The sequence below is a fragment of the Biomphalaria glabrata genome, chromosome 3 (assembly GCF_947242115.1).
Source record: "Biomphalaria glabrata chromosome 3, xgBioGlab47.1, whole genome shotgun sequence".
Classification (NCBI taxonomy): Eukaryota; Metazoa; Mollusca; class Gastropoda; family Planorbidae; genus Biomphalaria; species Biomphalaria glabrata.
In genome coordinates, this window is record NC_074713.1 from 35,280,742 (window position 1) to 35,296,000 (window position 15,259).

Here is a 15,259-nt window from a genome sequence, read left to right on the forward strand (position 1 = left end):
AGCTCCTGGAAATCTCCAGAAATTGCAAAATATTTGAAAAAGTCATGGAAATCTCCAGAAATTATTAAAAATCTTTTGAAAACTCGTAATACAAATCTCATGAAATATATAGACAAACAAGATTACAAAGACAGTTTGTGTGGAAACACAAACTCAAAATCGGCCCCCGAAGGGGTCCACCCAGGCAGGCTTCCAAATTTTCAGAAAGAACATCCAAATGAAATTATATCAAAGACAAATGAGAGATAAGAATGGAGAAAGAAGGTTGATCTGCGGGACCGTTGGGGCACTACACAAGATCTGTTAACCTTCTTTCTCCATTCTTATCTCTCATTTGTCTTTGATATAATTTCATTTGCATGTTCTTTCTGAAAATATTGAAGCCTGCCTGGGTGGACCTTTTCGGGGGCCGATTTTGAGTTTGTGTTTCCACACAAACTGTCTTTTGTAACATTGTTTGTTTTGTTTTATAGAAGAGGGGAATTTAACTGCGAAAACCCCTGGTAGGGGGTTTTAAACTCAAGCCCCCCTGGTAGGGGGTTTTAAACTCGAACCTCCCTGGTATGGGATTTCAAACTCACCCCCCCCCCTGGTCGGGGTTTTAAACTCAAAAATCCCTTGTAGGGGGGTTTTAAACTCAAAACCTCCTTTGCTGTGCTGGGGCAAGTGATAGTTTAGTATTAAAATCTCACCTAAAATAAACAAAATAAGAGCAAAAAATCAGTCACTAAATTCCGATGCGGGGGGGGGGGGGGATTTCATTTCGGGGGAGATATAAAGATAATACTACACTCGAGAGATACTACCACGTAGGTCATGTCTCTGGTGGACTCAGATATATAGATAATACTACACTCGAGAGATATATAGATAATACTACACTCGAGAGATATATAGATAATACTACACCCGAGAGATATATAGATAATACTACACTCGAGAGATATATAGATAATACTACACTCGAGAGATATATAGATAATACTTCACTCGAGAGATATATAGATAATACTACACTCGAGAGATATATAGATAATACTACACTCGAGAGATATATAGATAATATTACACTCGAGAGATATATAGATAATACTACACTCGAGAGATATATAGATAATACTACACTCGAGAGATATATAGATAATACTACACTCGAGAGATACTACCACGTAGGCCATGTCTCTGGTGGACTCAGATATATAGATAATACTACACTCGATTGATATATGGATAATACTACACTCGAGAGATATATAGATAATACTACACTCGAGAGATATATAGATAATACTACACTCGAGAGATATATAGATAATACTACACTCGAGAGATATATAGATAATACTACACTCGAGAGATATATAGATAATACTACACTCGAGAGATATATAGATAATACTACACTCGAGAGATATATAGATAATACTACACTCGAGAGATATATAGATAATACTACACTCGAGAGATATATAGATAATACTACACTCGAGAGATATATAGATAATACTACACTCGAGAGATATATAGATAATACTACACTCGAGAGATATATAGATAATACTACACTCGAGAGATATATAGATAATACTACACTCGAGAGATGTATAGATAATACTACACTCGAGAGATATATAGATAATACTACACTCGAGAGATATATAGATAATACTACACTCGAGAGATATATAGATAATACTACACACGAGAGATATATAGATAATACTATACTCGAGAGATACTACCACGTAGGCCATGTCTCTGGTTGACTCAGATATATAGATAATACTACACTCGAGAGATATATAGATAATACTACACTCGAGAGATACTACCACGTAGGCCATGTCTCTGGTTGACTCAGATATATAGATAATACTACACTCGAGAGATATATAGATAATACTACACTCGGGAGATATATAGATAATACTACACTCAAGAGATACTACCACGTAGGCCATGTCTCTGGTGGACTCAGATATATAGATAATACTACACTCGGGAGATATATAGATAATACTACACTCAAGAGATACTACCACGTAGGCCATGTCTCTGGTGGACTCAGATATATAGATAATACTACACTCGGGAGATATATAGATAATACTACACTCAAGAGATACTACCACGTAGGCCATGTCTCTGGTTGACTCAGATATATAGATAATACTACACTCGAGAGATATATAGATAATACTACACTCGGGAGATATATAGATAATACTACACTCAAGAGATACTACCACGTAGGCCATGTCTCTGGTGGACCCAATATTTTGTTCAAATCAAAATTGTTCAATGCAACAATGTCCGTTTGTTTTGTTAACACCTAGATCTAGTGTGTATATTTGTGTACACACCACTATCTGGCAAGGAATGTGTGTCACAAAACTTGTTGGCAATTTGTTTGGACTGATTCTTCTCTTTGTATGCTTGTCATAGAACGACATGGACTGACAAGCTAGAAATGATGATATTGTATTAGACTGAATTGATGAAATACAAAACATTCAACCTATATTGAAAATTTCAGAGCTGACTAAGCATTCAAAACAAACACTTCTATTAAACATAATTTGAAAAAAATGTAATACCCACGTTGTCATTATACGGGACAGAATCAGCAAGGGCATCAGTTAAGTTTGGTAAATACTTTCATTATTTACTGGTTTATTATTGATTCTTAAACTATGATATTAGCCACCAAGAACACTAAATAACACACAACGGTTTGATTTTAAAAAAAAACAATTTTGTAGTTTATTGACTTGATCATTGACGTAGTGTAGACAGCGTTGGATGCCGCCAAAATAATAGGTAAAAAAAGCATGTACACTATACACTAGAGTTACAATAAATAAAGAACACATTGGCTAGAATATGTACAATGATTAATACTCCTACATATATTGTTTCAGTCAAGACTTGTGTACATAATCTATTACAGATCTCTTTTCGGTCATAGCCTGTTGGTTTACATACGCCTGAACTTTTAAAAGTCGCAGTGAAAAGGATGGAATGTTTGGACACAATGGTCACTTAGGTATCTTATGATCTCGATTTAGTAATCCACTATCATTATAAAACTATTTCTTTCTCTTGAATGTGACAGAAATGTGAAGTTTTCGTGATCCACCATTTCCGTGGCAGTCCTATGAATGTTTTCCTTACAGTTACTAAAAGCACAAAAGCGTCATTTTTGACAAATTTTGTTGCTGGTATGCTCCCCCGCCCCCTTTAACTGGTTTAAAATCCACTGAATTTGATTTTAAGTTATATTTTCATTAAAGCTTGTCACTCTACTTTGGTGGGGGGGGGGGGGGGAAGTAAAATGTAATGTAACATTTGTTTGCTGAAAATGAAGACAATTTTTGCAACAAAAAATGTTCACACATGCTTTAGGTGAAATGAAAACACACGGTCAAGGTCGGACTGGCTAGATAGGCATTCGGGCAAATGTCGTTGGTCCTGCACAGAATGGGGTCACCGACCCATGGACCACTTTGAATGAAAGTAAGTCTTGTTAAATGATTTCTTACTTTTCCTGTTCCTGTTGATGGCTAGTGAGAAGTACGTTCTAGAAGACATTGCTTTGGACAAGTAGCGCCGCGCACGCCTACTTTGTTGATGTGTACAGTAGATGGAGGTGTTCATGTCGCTCCTTTATTAAGTGTCATGTTGTACTCTTTGAGTCATTTCACAATCATTTCACAATCATTTCACAATCATTTCACAATCATTTCACAATCATGTCATCAAGTTTTCTATTTAGACTAATTAAGATTTCGATTGTACTGTACACGTTTCTTTTTTCTATTACATTTCCTCATGTAGCAGTCAACTGACTCAATCGTGAGTTCAGTGTTCGAGGCTTGATCAAACTTTGCGCATTATATCTAGCGACATGTAGGGATGGAGATTTAACATAGTGCACACAAGATAGGGGCCGATCTCGGCATAGTGCACACAAGATTGGGGCCGATCTCGGCATAGTGCACACAAGAAAGGGGCCGATCTCGGCATAGTGCACACAAGATAGGGGCCGATCTCGGCATAGTGCACACAAGATAGGGGCCGATCTCGACATAGTACACACAAGATAGGGGCCGATCTCGGCATAGTGCACACAAGATAGGGGCCGATCTCGGCATAGTGCACACAAGATAGGGGCCGATCTCGGCACCCAGTCCGCCCCTGTTAAAGTATGCATCATGTAAAAACAACGAATCGAAATGTATTTCAGTTTTTACTGGAGAAATGTGAACAAATAAAAAAGGAATTGGTTTAAATTTAACAAAAACAAGCAAAAAGTCACAAGACCACTATCTTATATTCCTCATTCCTACTTTTGTTTTAAATACAATAAAATACTATCATTGCCTTCCTTAAGCTCCCTTTATTAGATCTACACATATGAACACAGCGACACCGAGTATTCTCGTTTTTTTTTTTTCAAAGGCCAGTCACTCTACAATTGAGGGACAATAGGTAATTGGAGAATGTGACCATTAGTTATGGAACTTTTCCCCCAGCACATTACTTGATTAACTTGTATAATATAGATCTACTACATATGACATGATGAGATTATTTTCTTTAGCAACGTGAGAATGAACAAAGATTTATCAGCATTTTTATTATTAGTTTAAATAAAATGTCAATATTAATTATTTAATTAGGAAAGCACCTAAAGAATTTCTTGGCAATACCAAAATTTGATTGCTACAGAATTCATTTTCAAAGTAATCACAATCTGCTTTACAAAACCTACATGTTGGTATCGATTCTAGAAATAGAAAGTAAAGTAAAGTAAAGTAAAGTATTCCTTTCAGACCTTGCGATCTATGAGGCAGATGATGTTATGGCCAAAGGTTTACGAACACAGTGTCATGTGGCCAGCACAACTATCAACCGCCTTTACTTTTCCCTAACTAAAGTCAGGTGCCCATTAGAGTTGGGTGGACTCAGAGGCGCCCTAAAAATCCCGAAATTCAAAATCCCAGTCTTCACCGAGATTCCAACCCAAGACCACAGGTTCGTAACCACTCAACCACCGCGCCCCCCTAGATTCTAGAAATAAATTGAATAAAATAACAAATAACGTAGATCGATAATTCATCACACTGTTAAATGAGTTTATCGAATCGATAGTTTTGTGTTTTGCAGGATCCATTCAACATGAGCTCAGAGTCAGGTCAGATCGTTTGATACCGATGTCAAGTTTCGTCTTTAACAGGAACAGTTTGAAAACATTTCGATCCTCTATAGATTGTAGCTGGAGGCAGTAGGCAGCATAACAGGCAACATTGTTATCACAAACAAACAGGCGAAAAGCCGTTTCAAATGTCTATTTATTATCAACTTTTTTTTTGTTTGCTTTGCTTTTGTCGGCGATGCGGCACTTGGCAGTGTTTTGTCTTTGTTGCTATGGCAACGCTCTTTTACACAATCTGGCAGAAATGTTTAAAAGTGTTTCCCGTTTGGAAGGTTGGTGGCCGAGTCTTCCATCATGGGCACAACTCTGTTGGGCTTGCTGGGGTAGACACAGATGATGGCCCCCAAGATGGCCACTAAAACTGCCACGACGCTGAATCCCACGAGGCCACCACAAGCCACTGGCATCAGTCGGCTTACCTTTAGAAATAAATTAAAAAGACTGTCAGTTATTGCAGTGGGAGGAATTAAAAATAAAACTTTAGAGAATAAAGTTAGTTATCGAACAGTGGATCAGTAATGACAAGGTTAGTTATCGAAAAGTGGATCAGTAATGACAAGGTATAGTTATCGAACAGTGGATCAGTAATGACAAGGTTAGTTATCGAACAGTGGATCAGTAATGACAAGGTTAGTTATCGAACAGTGGATCAGTAATGACAAGGTTAGTTATCAAACAGTGGATCAGTAATGACAAGGTAAGTTATCGAACAGTGGATCAGTAATGACAAGGTTAGTTATCGAACAGTGGATCAGTAATGACAAGGTTAGTTATCGAATAGTGGATCAGTAATGACAAGGTTAGTTATCGAACAGTGGATCAGTAATGACAAGGTATAGTTATCGAACAGTGGATCAGTAATGACAAGGTTAGTTATCGAACAGTGGATCAGTAATGACAAGGTTAGTTATCGAACAGTGGATCAGTAATGACAAGGTTAGCTTTAGCTATGAGATTGTTAAAACTTGAGGCCTAAAATTATTTCTGGGTATCAATTTAAGAATGCACCGCATGGCTTAAACTTGTAGGTGTTTTAATTGCAACAAAAGTACAAACTTCCCTGTAGTTCAGGTTTGGTTCCCTACCCTGAGACGATAGCTCCGAGCAGGGGCGGACTGTGTGTTAACATAGTTCCGGGCATTTCTATACAATCCGGCCCTCAAATTGTATATCATATGATGGACATCCATTTCTAGGTCTACTGTCCTCAAAATCATTCTATTAAGTTAGATAATGTATACAACACTATCTTTTGAAGAAATATAATAGTTTTAGGTTGCTTTTTAATCGCTAAAAATGGGGGCCCTAAAAAGGATGAAGCCTACTAGCAGCACTGTTGACGGATGTAGACTATTACATTATTTTGGAAAAAAGTGTTAGATTAAATTAGAATTACACTGTCAAGTCTGTACAAGATTTATTTTTTTAACGCGACGCTCGGAGGCCCCCCCCCCCCACTTTTACAAGAGGATATTATAAAACATATAACAATTTAATGCGTTCTATTGCGGCATTCATGAGGCCCTTTAGGTGGTCCATTTGGGTACCGGCCCACCGGGCATTTGCCCGAATGCCCATATATCCAGTCCGACCCTGGCTCCGAGGTATTTAAAATTACTGACACTTGTCAGCTTTTCAATAACCTAGCACTAAACCTAATTCCGACCCCTCGGGGCCCTACCGCTAATCCTCATTCCGGAGCAAATCAATAAATTGGCAGATTAGTTGGACACATGATCTGACTTCAAAGTTAATCAACTGAACATGATAGGCTATATTGTACTCAACATTGAATATCTGGACTCTTCTTCAATTATCTCTGAACATGTTATAATGTATTAAAACTAGCTTATCAATAGCTGGACTCTTTTTCAATTATCTCTGAACAAAGTAATTCAAAACATTCAAAAGCTGAACATTTCTTCACCAATCTCTGAACACGATGAGCTGATCTAAACTATTTTGATGCACAAAATGAACGGAAGTTCAAACTATAAACAAAGCAAATGGCGAGCTGGTAAGCTCTGCCGCTTTTGACTTCAGACAATCTTTGCAGACAAACTATTTAAAAGATCATATAAATAATATAATCTCTTAGAAATCAATAGCACCGTGGAATCTAATTACACACGTTTCAAAGGGAACAGTCTGATGCACCATGAGCCAATCCACCAGTGCGCCTATTGGTCAGTATGGAATTGTTCTCCATCCCATCCTTCAAAACGTTTCTGAAAGTGAGATGACCAAACGCATACACAAACTGCTCAGAGCCGTGAGGATCGCTGCGCAAGACGTCAAGGACGTCATCATCCAGAGAGATTACGCCGAGGTGATAATAGCCAGCAAGGAAGCCGAGGAGCACGCCCTGAAGCTGCTGCAAGATCCGTCCGTGGTGATGGGCTTATACAACCTGAGAAACATTACAGCCAACCCAAAGACCTGGCTTGTAGACAAGATACAGACGTTCGGACGCCAGGTAAGTCTTGCGGGAGATTTAAACTAGATTATTTTCAACTCTGAAGGGACATCTGAAACATGTCAACACTTTGCAAGACTGTTTATATTTAAAAAAAACAACAACATGTTGTCTAGTGTCTGGAAGAAAATGTGTAGTCTAGTGTCTAGAAGAAAAAGTGTAGTCTAGCGTCTGGAATAAAAAGTGTAGTCTACTGTCTAGAAGAAAAAGTGTAGTCTAGTGTCTGGAAGAAAAAGTGTAGTCTACTGTCTGGAAGAAAAAGTGTAGTCTACTGTCTAGAAGAAAAAGTGTAGTCTAGTGTCTGGAAGAAAAAGTGTAATCTACTGTCTGGAAAAAAAAGTGTAGTCTACTGTCTGGAAGGAAAAGTGTAGTGTACTGTCTGGAAGAAAAAATGTAGTGTACTTTCTGGAAGAAAAAGTGTAGTCTAGTGTCTGGAATAAAAAGTGTAGTCTACTGTCTAGAAGAAAAAGTGTAGTCTACTGTCTGGAAGAAAAAGTGTAGTCTAGTGTCTGGAAGGAAAAGTGTAGTGTACGCCTGGAAGGAAAAGTGTAGTCTAGTGTCTAGAAGAAAAAGCGTAGTCTAGTGTCTGGAATAAAAAGTGTAGTCTACTGTCTAGAAGAAAAAGTGTAGTCTAGTGTCTGGAAGAAAAAGTGTAGTCTACTGTCTGGAAGAAAAAGCGTAGTCTACTGTCTGGAAGAAAAAGTGTAGTCTACTGTCTAGAAGAAAAAGTGTAGTCTAGTGTCTGGAAGAAAAAGTGTAGTCTACTGTCTGGAAGAAAAAGTGTAGTCTGGTGTCTGGAAGAAAAAGTGTAGTCTAGTGTCTGGAAGGAAAAGTGTAGTATTCGTCTGGAAGAAAAAGTGTAGTCTAGTGTCTGGAAGGAAAAGTGTAGTGTACTGTCTGGAAGAAAAAGCGTAGTCTACTGTCTGGAAGGAAAAGTGTAGTCTAGTGTCTGGAAGAAAAAGTGTAGTCTAGTGTCTGGAATAAAAAGTGTAGTCTACTGTCTAGAAGAAAAAGTGTAGTCTACTGTCTGGAAGAAAAAGTGTAGTCTAGTGTCTGGAAGAAAAAGTGTAGTGTACGTCTGGAAGGAAAAGTGTAGTCTAGTGTCTAGAAGAAAAAGCGTAGTCTAGTGTCTGGAATAAAAAGTGTAGTCTACTGTCTAGAAGAAAAAGTGTAGTCTAGTGTCTGGAAGAAAAAGTGTAGTCTACTGTCTGGAAGAAAAAGCGTAGTCTACTGTCTGGAAGAAAAAGTGTAGTCTACTGTCTAGAAGAAAAAGTGTAGTCTAGTGTCTGGAAGAAAAAGTGTAGTCTACTGTCTGGAAGAAAAAGTGTAGTCTGGTGTCTGGAAGAAAAAGTGTAGTCTAGTGTCTGGAAGGAAAAGTGTAGTATTCGTCTGGAAGAAAAAGTGTAGTCTAGTGTCTGGAAGGAAAAGTGTAGTGTACTGTCTGGAAGAAAAAGCGTAGTCTACTGTCTGGAAGGAAAAGTGTAGTCTAGTGTCTGGAAGGAAAAGTGTAGTCTAGTGTCTAGAAAATAATTTTTTTATTGTAATGAATTTTTTATTAAGGTTATCTTCTCTAAGAAAGCAAAGAGAACTAAAAAAAAGATCTTTTTTTTTTTAAAGCATTCCAACAAAAGACAGGTGGCTCATATAAAGAATGTCTTTATAAGACTACAGCTTATTAACAAGAGAAATAAAAACTTGTTTAAAAAAAAAAACATTTTCTTCTTCTTCGTTCTCATTTTACATGTCGTAGAGTTCAGACACTGGCGGATCCAGAACTTTGGAGTGGGGGAGGGCGATTTTTTTCCAAACCCTAACCCTAACGCCCAGTAAACCCTAGCCCTATGCATAAACGTGCAGCATATATATATATATATATATATATATATATATATATATATATATATATATATATATATATATATATATATATATATATATATATATATATATATATATATAATATATATGAGAAAAAAAAGCGCAGCATTTCTCAACCTTCGGCGAAAAACAAAACAACTGGGGCAGCGCTATAAGGTTCCATAGTGGGTTTCGGGGCAAAGCCCCGACGCCAAAAGCGTTTTCTTGCTTTTTTCACTGCAGAAACGCATTCTCCTGACATATACAGCTCATTATTCATAAAAAGAATTCGGGGCAAAGCTCCGACGCCAAAAGCGTTTTCTTGCATTCTTCAATGCAGAAACCCATTCTCCTGACATATACAGCTCATTGCTCATAAAAAGAATTCGGGGCGAAGCCCCGACGCCAAAAGAGTTTTCTTGCATTCTTCAATGCAGAAACGCATTCTCCTGACATATACAGCTCATCGTTCATAAAAAGAATTCGGGGCGAAGCCCCGACGCCAAAAGCGTTTTCTTGCATTCTTCAATGCAGAAACCCATTCTCCTGACATCTACAGCTCATTATTTATCAATGGAGTTCGGCAAAAGCGTTTTCTTCACTGCAGAAACGCATTCTCCTGACAACTACAGCTCATTATTCATCAGTGGGTTCCGACGCCAAAATCCTTTTCTTGCATACTTCATAGAAGAAACGCATTCTTCTGACCTAAAGCTAATTTTTCATACTATTAAAAAAGGACCATTGAAATAATGTTGTACTTGAAAAATATTCTAATATGAATTTATAGGCCCTTAATACATTGCAAATAAAACCGATTTGTTCCTTGAGAAGATAAGATACCCCACATATTTAGATTTGGCTTTGAGGATCGCCGCCGAAAAAAGAATTATTCGATAAATAATATTCAATAAAATTGAAGTATAAATTGTGAATTATAGTCTCAAATTTATTTAACTAGAAAAATTTCAGATTGAGTAAAGGTTGGGAAAAGGCGACTATGTTCCGTGTTATTTGAGTTTAGAACTTCTCAATCATGACTCTTATACTAAAAATTTCGTTTGAATTCTAACTTTCTTAAAATAATTATGATAAATTCATGTGAAATGAGAGGGGCGGTAGAGTGAAAACGATTAATCCTCGCTCCTTTAATAATTTCTGCTTAAGATTGCATTTGGCATTAAAGAATAGGGGTGGGGCGACTCAACTAATTTTGTTCACAAACTATGATTCTCCATAAAAATAGGCCCCCCCCCACTCAGAGGGCTAGAGTGGGAGGGCAGTACATGCAATCACTCTCCCCCCAACTCCACCGAATCGGCCAAGATACCAGAAGGGGATTGACATAATATAAAATTTATATATTAATTGAATTAATTTTGTACACAAACTATGATTTCTCCATAAAAGTAGTACCGCCCCTCCCCCCCACTCAAAGGGTTTAGAGGTATTCGCCCCCCTCCCCCAATCGGCAAACAGGGAACAACATAATATAAAGATCGGTTAAAATATTAATAACAAGTTTTAATCATATATATATATTTAATTGTTTCTGTTAGCAAGCTGTGATTTCTAGAAATAAATTGGACCGCCCCCCCCCCACTCGAAAGTGTATGGGTGGGGGGGGGCGGGATTGATACCATCGCCCCCTCCCGACCCCACCAAATCGGCCAACATACTAGAGGGGGGGGGCGAAATAATCTAAAAATAGGTTGAAATATAAATAATTAGTATATATTACTAACATAAGTAATAAATTCGTATACAAATTGTGTGAATTCTATACTAAAATTCGTCCGCCCCCCCTTCGGGGGGGGGGATCGGCCGAATGGGGGGGGGGGGGGCGATCGCCCCTACCGCCCCCCCCCCTGGATCCGCCAGTGAGTTCAGATCAGTAATCCTATATCTGAGATAAACTGCGCAGTGGTTTCCAGATCAGGCAGTTCTCCGTATAGTTTTTGTTCTATAGGAAGATTTTGGGGCCAGAGTCTTGTTCGGGCCTCTTGATATAGTATGCAGCTTTGAAGGACGTGCTCAGTATTCTCTGGTGATGCTCCACAAGTGCAGGTTTCGCTCGTCCCGACTTTCAGTTTCCGGAACATATGTTGTCTCATTCTGTGTGTCCGGTTCTGAGTCGAAAAATTATGCGTTGATCATGACGAGATAGCTTATAATAGGCGTCCTTTTTCTTGTGATTGAGATGTGAGCTGGTCATGTCGAGATAGCTTATAATAGGCGTCTCCTTTTTCTTGTGATTGAGATGTGAGCTGGTCATGTGGAGATAGCTTATAATAGGCGTCCTTTTTCTTGTGATTGAGATGTGAGCTGGTCATGTCGAGATAGCTTATAATAGGCGTCCTTTTTCTTGTGATTGAGATGTGAGCTGGTCCAATTCTCATTTATTCTACTCTCTATCATTTGTTCTGGGTAGAGAGGGATTTTCATTTGTTTGTTCATTCTTCCCTCTTTGGCCAGTATGTCCACTTTTTCATTGCCTTCTAGTTCAATGTGTGCTGGGATCCATCGAAGAACAAAGCATATATTAAGTGTCATTGTATTCATTAATATGGATGAATCATGTACGTACATTTGTAATAGATGTAGACGAGACTAAAGATAAAACTTCTGTACGATTAGAAATAGTTGTACTCCTTGATTTTGTTGAGCACAATTTCATGCTTTTACCTTTCTGAATGCGGAACCAATCAATTTCTGATTCCGCTATGAACCAATCACTTTCTGAATGTGCTATGAACCAATCACTTTCTGATTCCGCTATAAACCAATTACTTTCTGATTCCGCTATGAACCAATTACTTTCTGATTCCGCTATGAACCAATCAAAATTTCTGAATGCGCTATGAACCAATCACTTTCTGAATACGCTATGAACCAATCACTTTCTGAATGCACTATGAACCAATCACTTTCTGAATGCACTATGAACCAATCACTTTCTGAATGCACTATGAACCAATCACTTTCTGAATGCGCTATGAACCAATCACTTTCTGAATGCACTATGAACCAATCACTTTCTGAATGCACTATGAACCAATCACTTTCTGAATGCGCTATGAACCAATCACTTTCTGAATGCACTATGAACCAATCACTTTCTGAATGTGCTATGAACCAATCACTTTCTGAATACGCTATGAACCAATCAATTGTCTGGACCAGTTAGGCCCGGGTACGCTATTCTGCATCAACGTGGCACTCGGGTGGAAACGATTACTTGAGGAAGTGATTAGGCTAAATGAATAGCAAAACAAAACTCCGGTGGGAGTGCGAGAGCTTTCCCATTGCACGGTGTGGAGTTGAAAGAGAGCTTCCACGTCCCTGTCGATAATCCATGCGCCGTTCCTCTAGGGACCGTTACACTAATGGCGAGTCCTGCACGGTTAGCTTAGTACAACATAGGAAAATGGCAGGGGTTCCCGGTGTGCTCGGCCTTCGTCAACTCTTTTGACAATCACACGGACCAATTAGGAAACGTGTGTGGGAGGGATGGTGAAAGGGTGTTGTACGACTGGAACTCGAGCTCGAAGGTTCAAACCTCCTCAAGCCAATACTTTATTAACTTCTGTGCCAGCGAAGTGCTTATAAAAATTTTTAGTTGAGCTGCAACCTAATTCTCTACACAAAGTATAAAGGGGACCAATTCAATTTATATCATCTCATCTGTCAAGTACAAATTCTTTCCCTTGTTCGATACTAAACAAAATAATTGAATTACCAATAGTTAATATAATTAGTCAATTGTTTTGTATTGGTTTTTGTTTTGTCAGCTCCAGGAAATAATTGTGCAAAAGATTTCAACTGGATCCGTGGGTGCTGAAGAACTAACATGTACAAGCTTTTGACCAGATAATAATTTCCAATGTTTGTTTCATCTCCCAAGGTTCAATCTCGTCTGCCAGGGACAAAAAGTTTAACAACTAGCGGCTCAGCCACCAAGCTACAAACAAAATCGACCACAGAAAAATCTCAGCGACCTCAAACAACTGCAGTTGCTACTAGCGGAGCTCACGCTCAGTCCGACAAACCTGACACTTCGAAAGCTGGCTCATCAATGTCCGAATCTCAGGTGGAGAAGTCCCCAAAGCAGTCCTTCCTGATGAAAAAGCGCGCCGAATTGACCAAAGTTCAGGGGACTCCTGTCTTTGTCAGTGTTAAGACATCTACAGCTGAGGTCAAGCCCTGCGGTTGCCCGGAGACGATCTTCTATCATCATCTGCAGAACATCGGCACGGAGACGAGGCACGTCGAGTTCAAGAAAGGCGGGGTCATTAACGAGAGATACTCCTTCCGGGATATGGTTGGCAAGTACATGTGCGGCTTCCTCAACTCCGAAGGTGGCACAATCTTCTTCGGTGTCAACGACAGCGGGGTGGTCCTTGGACTGGACCTAGATCCCCAGTATGAAGCAGCGCTGAAGAGAGATATCACGTGTTCGGCTCGAATGATAGAGCCGCATGTGTCGACCAGTGAATACTCGGTGAACTTTGCCAGGGTCATGGAACGAACGGGAGACATGTCCCCCTACTTGAAGGTCCTTGAAATCTGCGTCAAACCACGTGACCCGCCTGAGAGACTGTATTCTTATAAAGACATTATCTACATGAGGAGAGATGGCAGTTTACAGAACCTTGGACATGTAGATGACTATCAGTGGTAAATCAAATGAACTTCTTACAAGCTTACATCAGACCAGGCACTCAATGGCTTACTACAAGCTTACATCAGACCAGGCAGTCAATGGCTTACTACAAGCTTACATCAGACCAGGCAGTCAATGGCTTACTACAAGCTTACATCAGACCAGGCAGCCAATGGCTTACTACAAGCTTACATCAGACCAGGCAGTAAATGGCTTAATGCAAGCTTACACCAGACCAGGCAGTCAATGGCTTACTACAAGCTTACATCAGACCAGGCACTCAATGGCTTACTACAAGCTTACATCAGACCAGGCAGTCAATGGCTTACTACAAGCTTACATCAGACCAGGCAGTCAATGGCTTACTACAAGCTTACATCAGACCAGGCAGCCAATGGCTTACTACAAGCTTACATCAGACCAGGCAGTAAATGGCTTAATGCAAGCTTACACCAGACCAGGCAGTCAATGGCTTACTACAAGCTTACATCAGACCAGGCAGTAAATGGCTTAATACAAGCTTACATCAGACCAGGCAGTAAATGGCTTAATACAAGCTTACATCAGACCAGGCAGTCAATGGCTTACTACAAGCTTACATCAGACCAGGCAGTAAATGGCTTAATGCAAGCTTACATCAGACCAGGCAGTCAATGGCTTACTACAAGCTTACATCAGACCAGGCAGTAAATGGCTTAATGCAAGCTTAAATCAGACCAGGCAGTAAATGGCTTACTACAAGCTTAAATCAGACCAGGCAGTAAATGGTTTATTACAAGCTTACATCAGACCAGGCTTATTAAACATTTACACTAGACTAAATGTAAATGGCTTAATACATGATAAGGTAATAGATGGTGCATTACAGATTACATCGGAGTGCGCAGTGATAGCTGTAAGCTACATACGTCTTACAGATTTACTCTAGACAGAACAGTTGATGCATTGGAATTTAAAAGTGCACCCAAACTTGTCAATAGAATACATTAAAACATTTTAAACATTTCTACACAAGATTCAAAATAGTTGTATTTGTATTTGGGCC

At 39.1% G+C, this 15,259-nt stretch overlaps 2 protein-coding genes across 5 annotated transcripts in view; one reads left to right on the forward strand and one right to left on the reverse strand.

Annotated features, from left to right (window-relative positions):
• Positions 1-2,765: 2,765 nt before the first annotated feature.
• The window catches only part of LOC106051934 (uncharacterized), a 100,093-nt gene continuing 87,599 nt past the window's right edge, over positions 2,766-15,259 (reverse strand). For all 4 annotated transcript variants that reach the window (XM_056024738.1, XM_056024736.1, XM_056024737.1 and 1 more), the window contains one exon: positions 2,766-5,637. In XM_056024738.1, coding sequence (XP_055880713.1) covers positions 5,467-5,637 — 171 coding nt within the window. In that variant the 3' untranslated portion in view covers positions 2,766-5,466. The remainder of the gene's footprint in view (positions 5,638-15,259) is intronic.
• On the forward strand, positions 7,227-15,010 carry LOC106059093 (uncharacterized). The gene is made up of 2 exons (XM_013216632.2): positions 7,227-7,694; positions 13,456-15,010. Exons 1-2 carry the CDS (start codon positions 7,377-7,379, stop codon positions 14,230-14,232), a joined length of 1,095 nt encoding a protein of 364 aa, XP_013072086.2. The 5' UTR covers positions 7,227-7,376; the 3' UTR covers positions 14,233-15,010.

Coding starts and splice junctions, on each gene's coding strand:
- LOC106059093 (XM_013216632.2), top strand. CDS start 7,377: ATGAGCCAATCCACCAGTGCGCCTATTGGTCAGTATGGAATTGTTCTC. Junction 7,695..13,455: donor TACAGACGTTCGGACGCCAG/GTAAGTCTTGCG, acceptor TCATCTCCCAAG/GTTCAATCTCGTCTGCCAGG.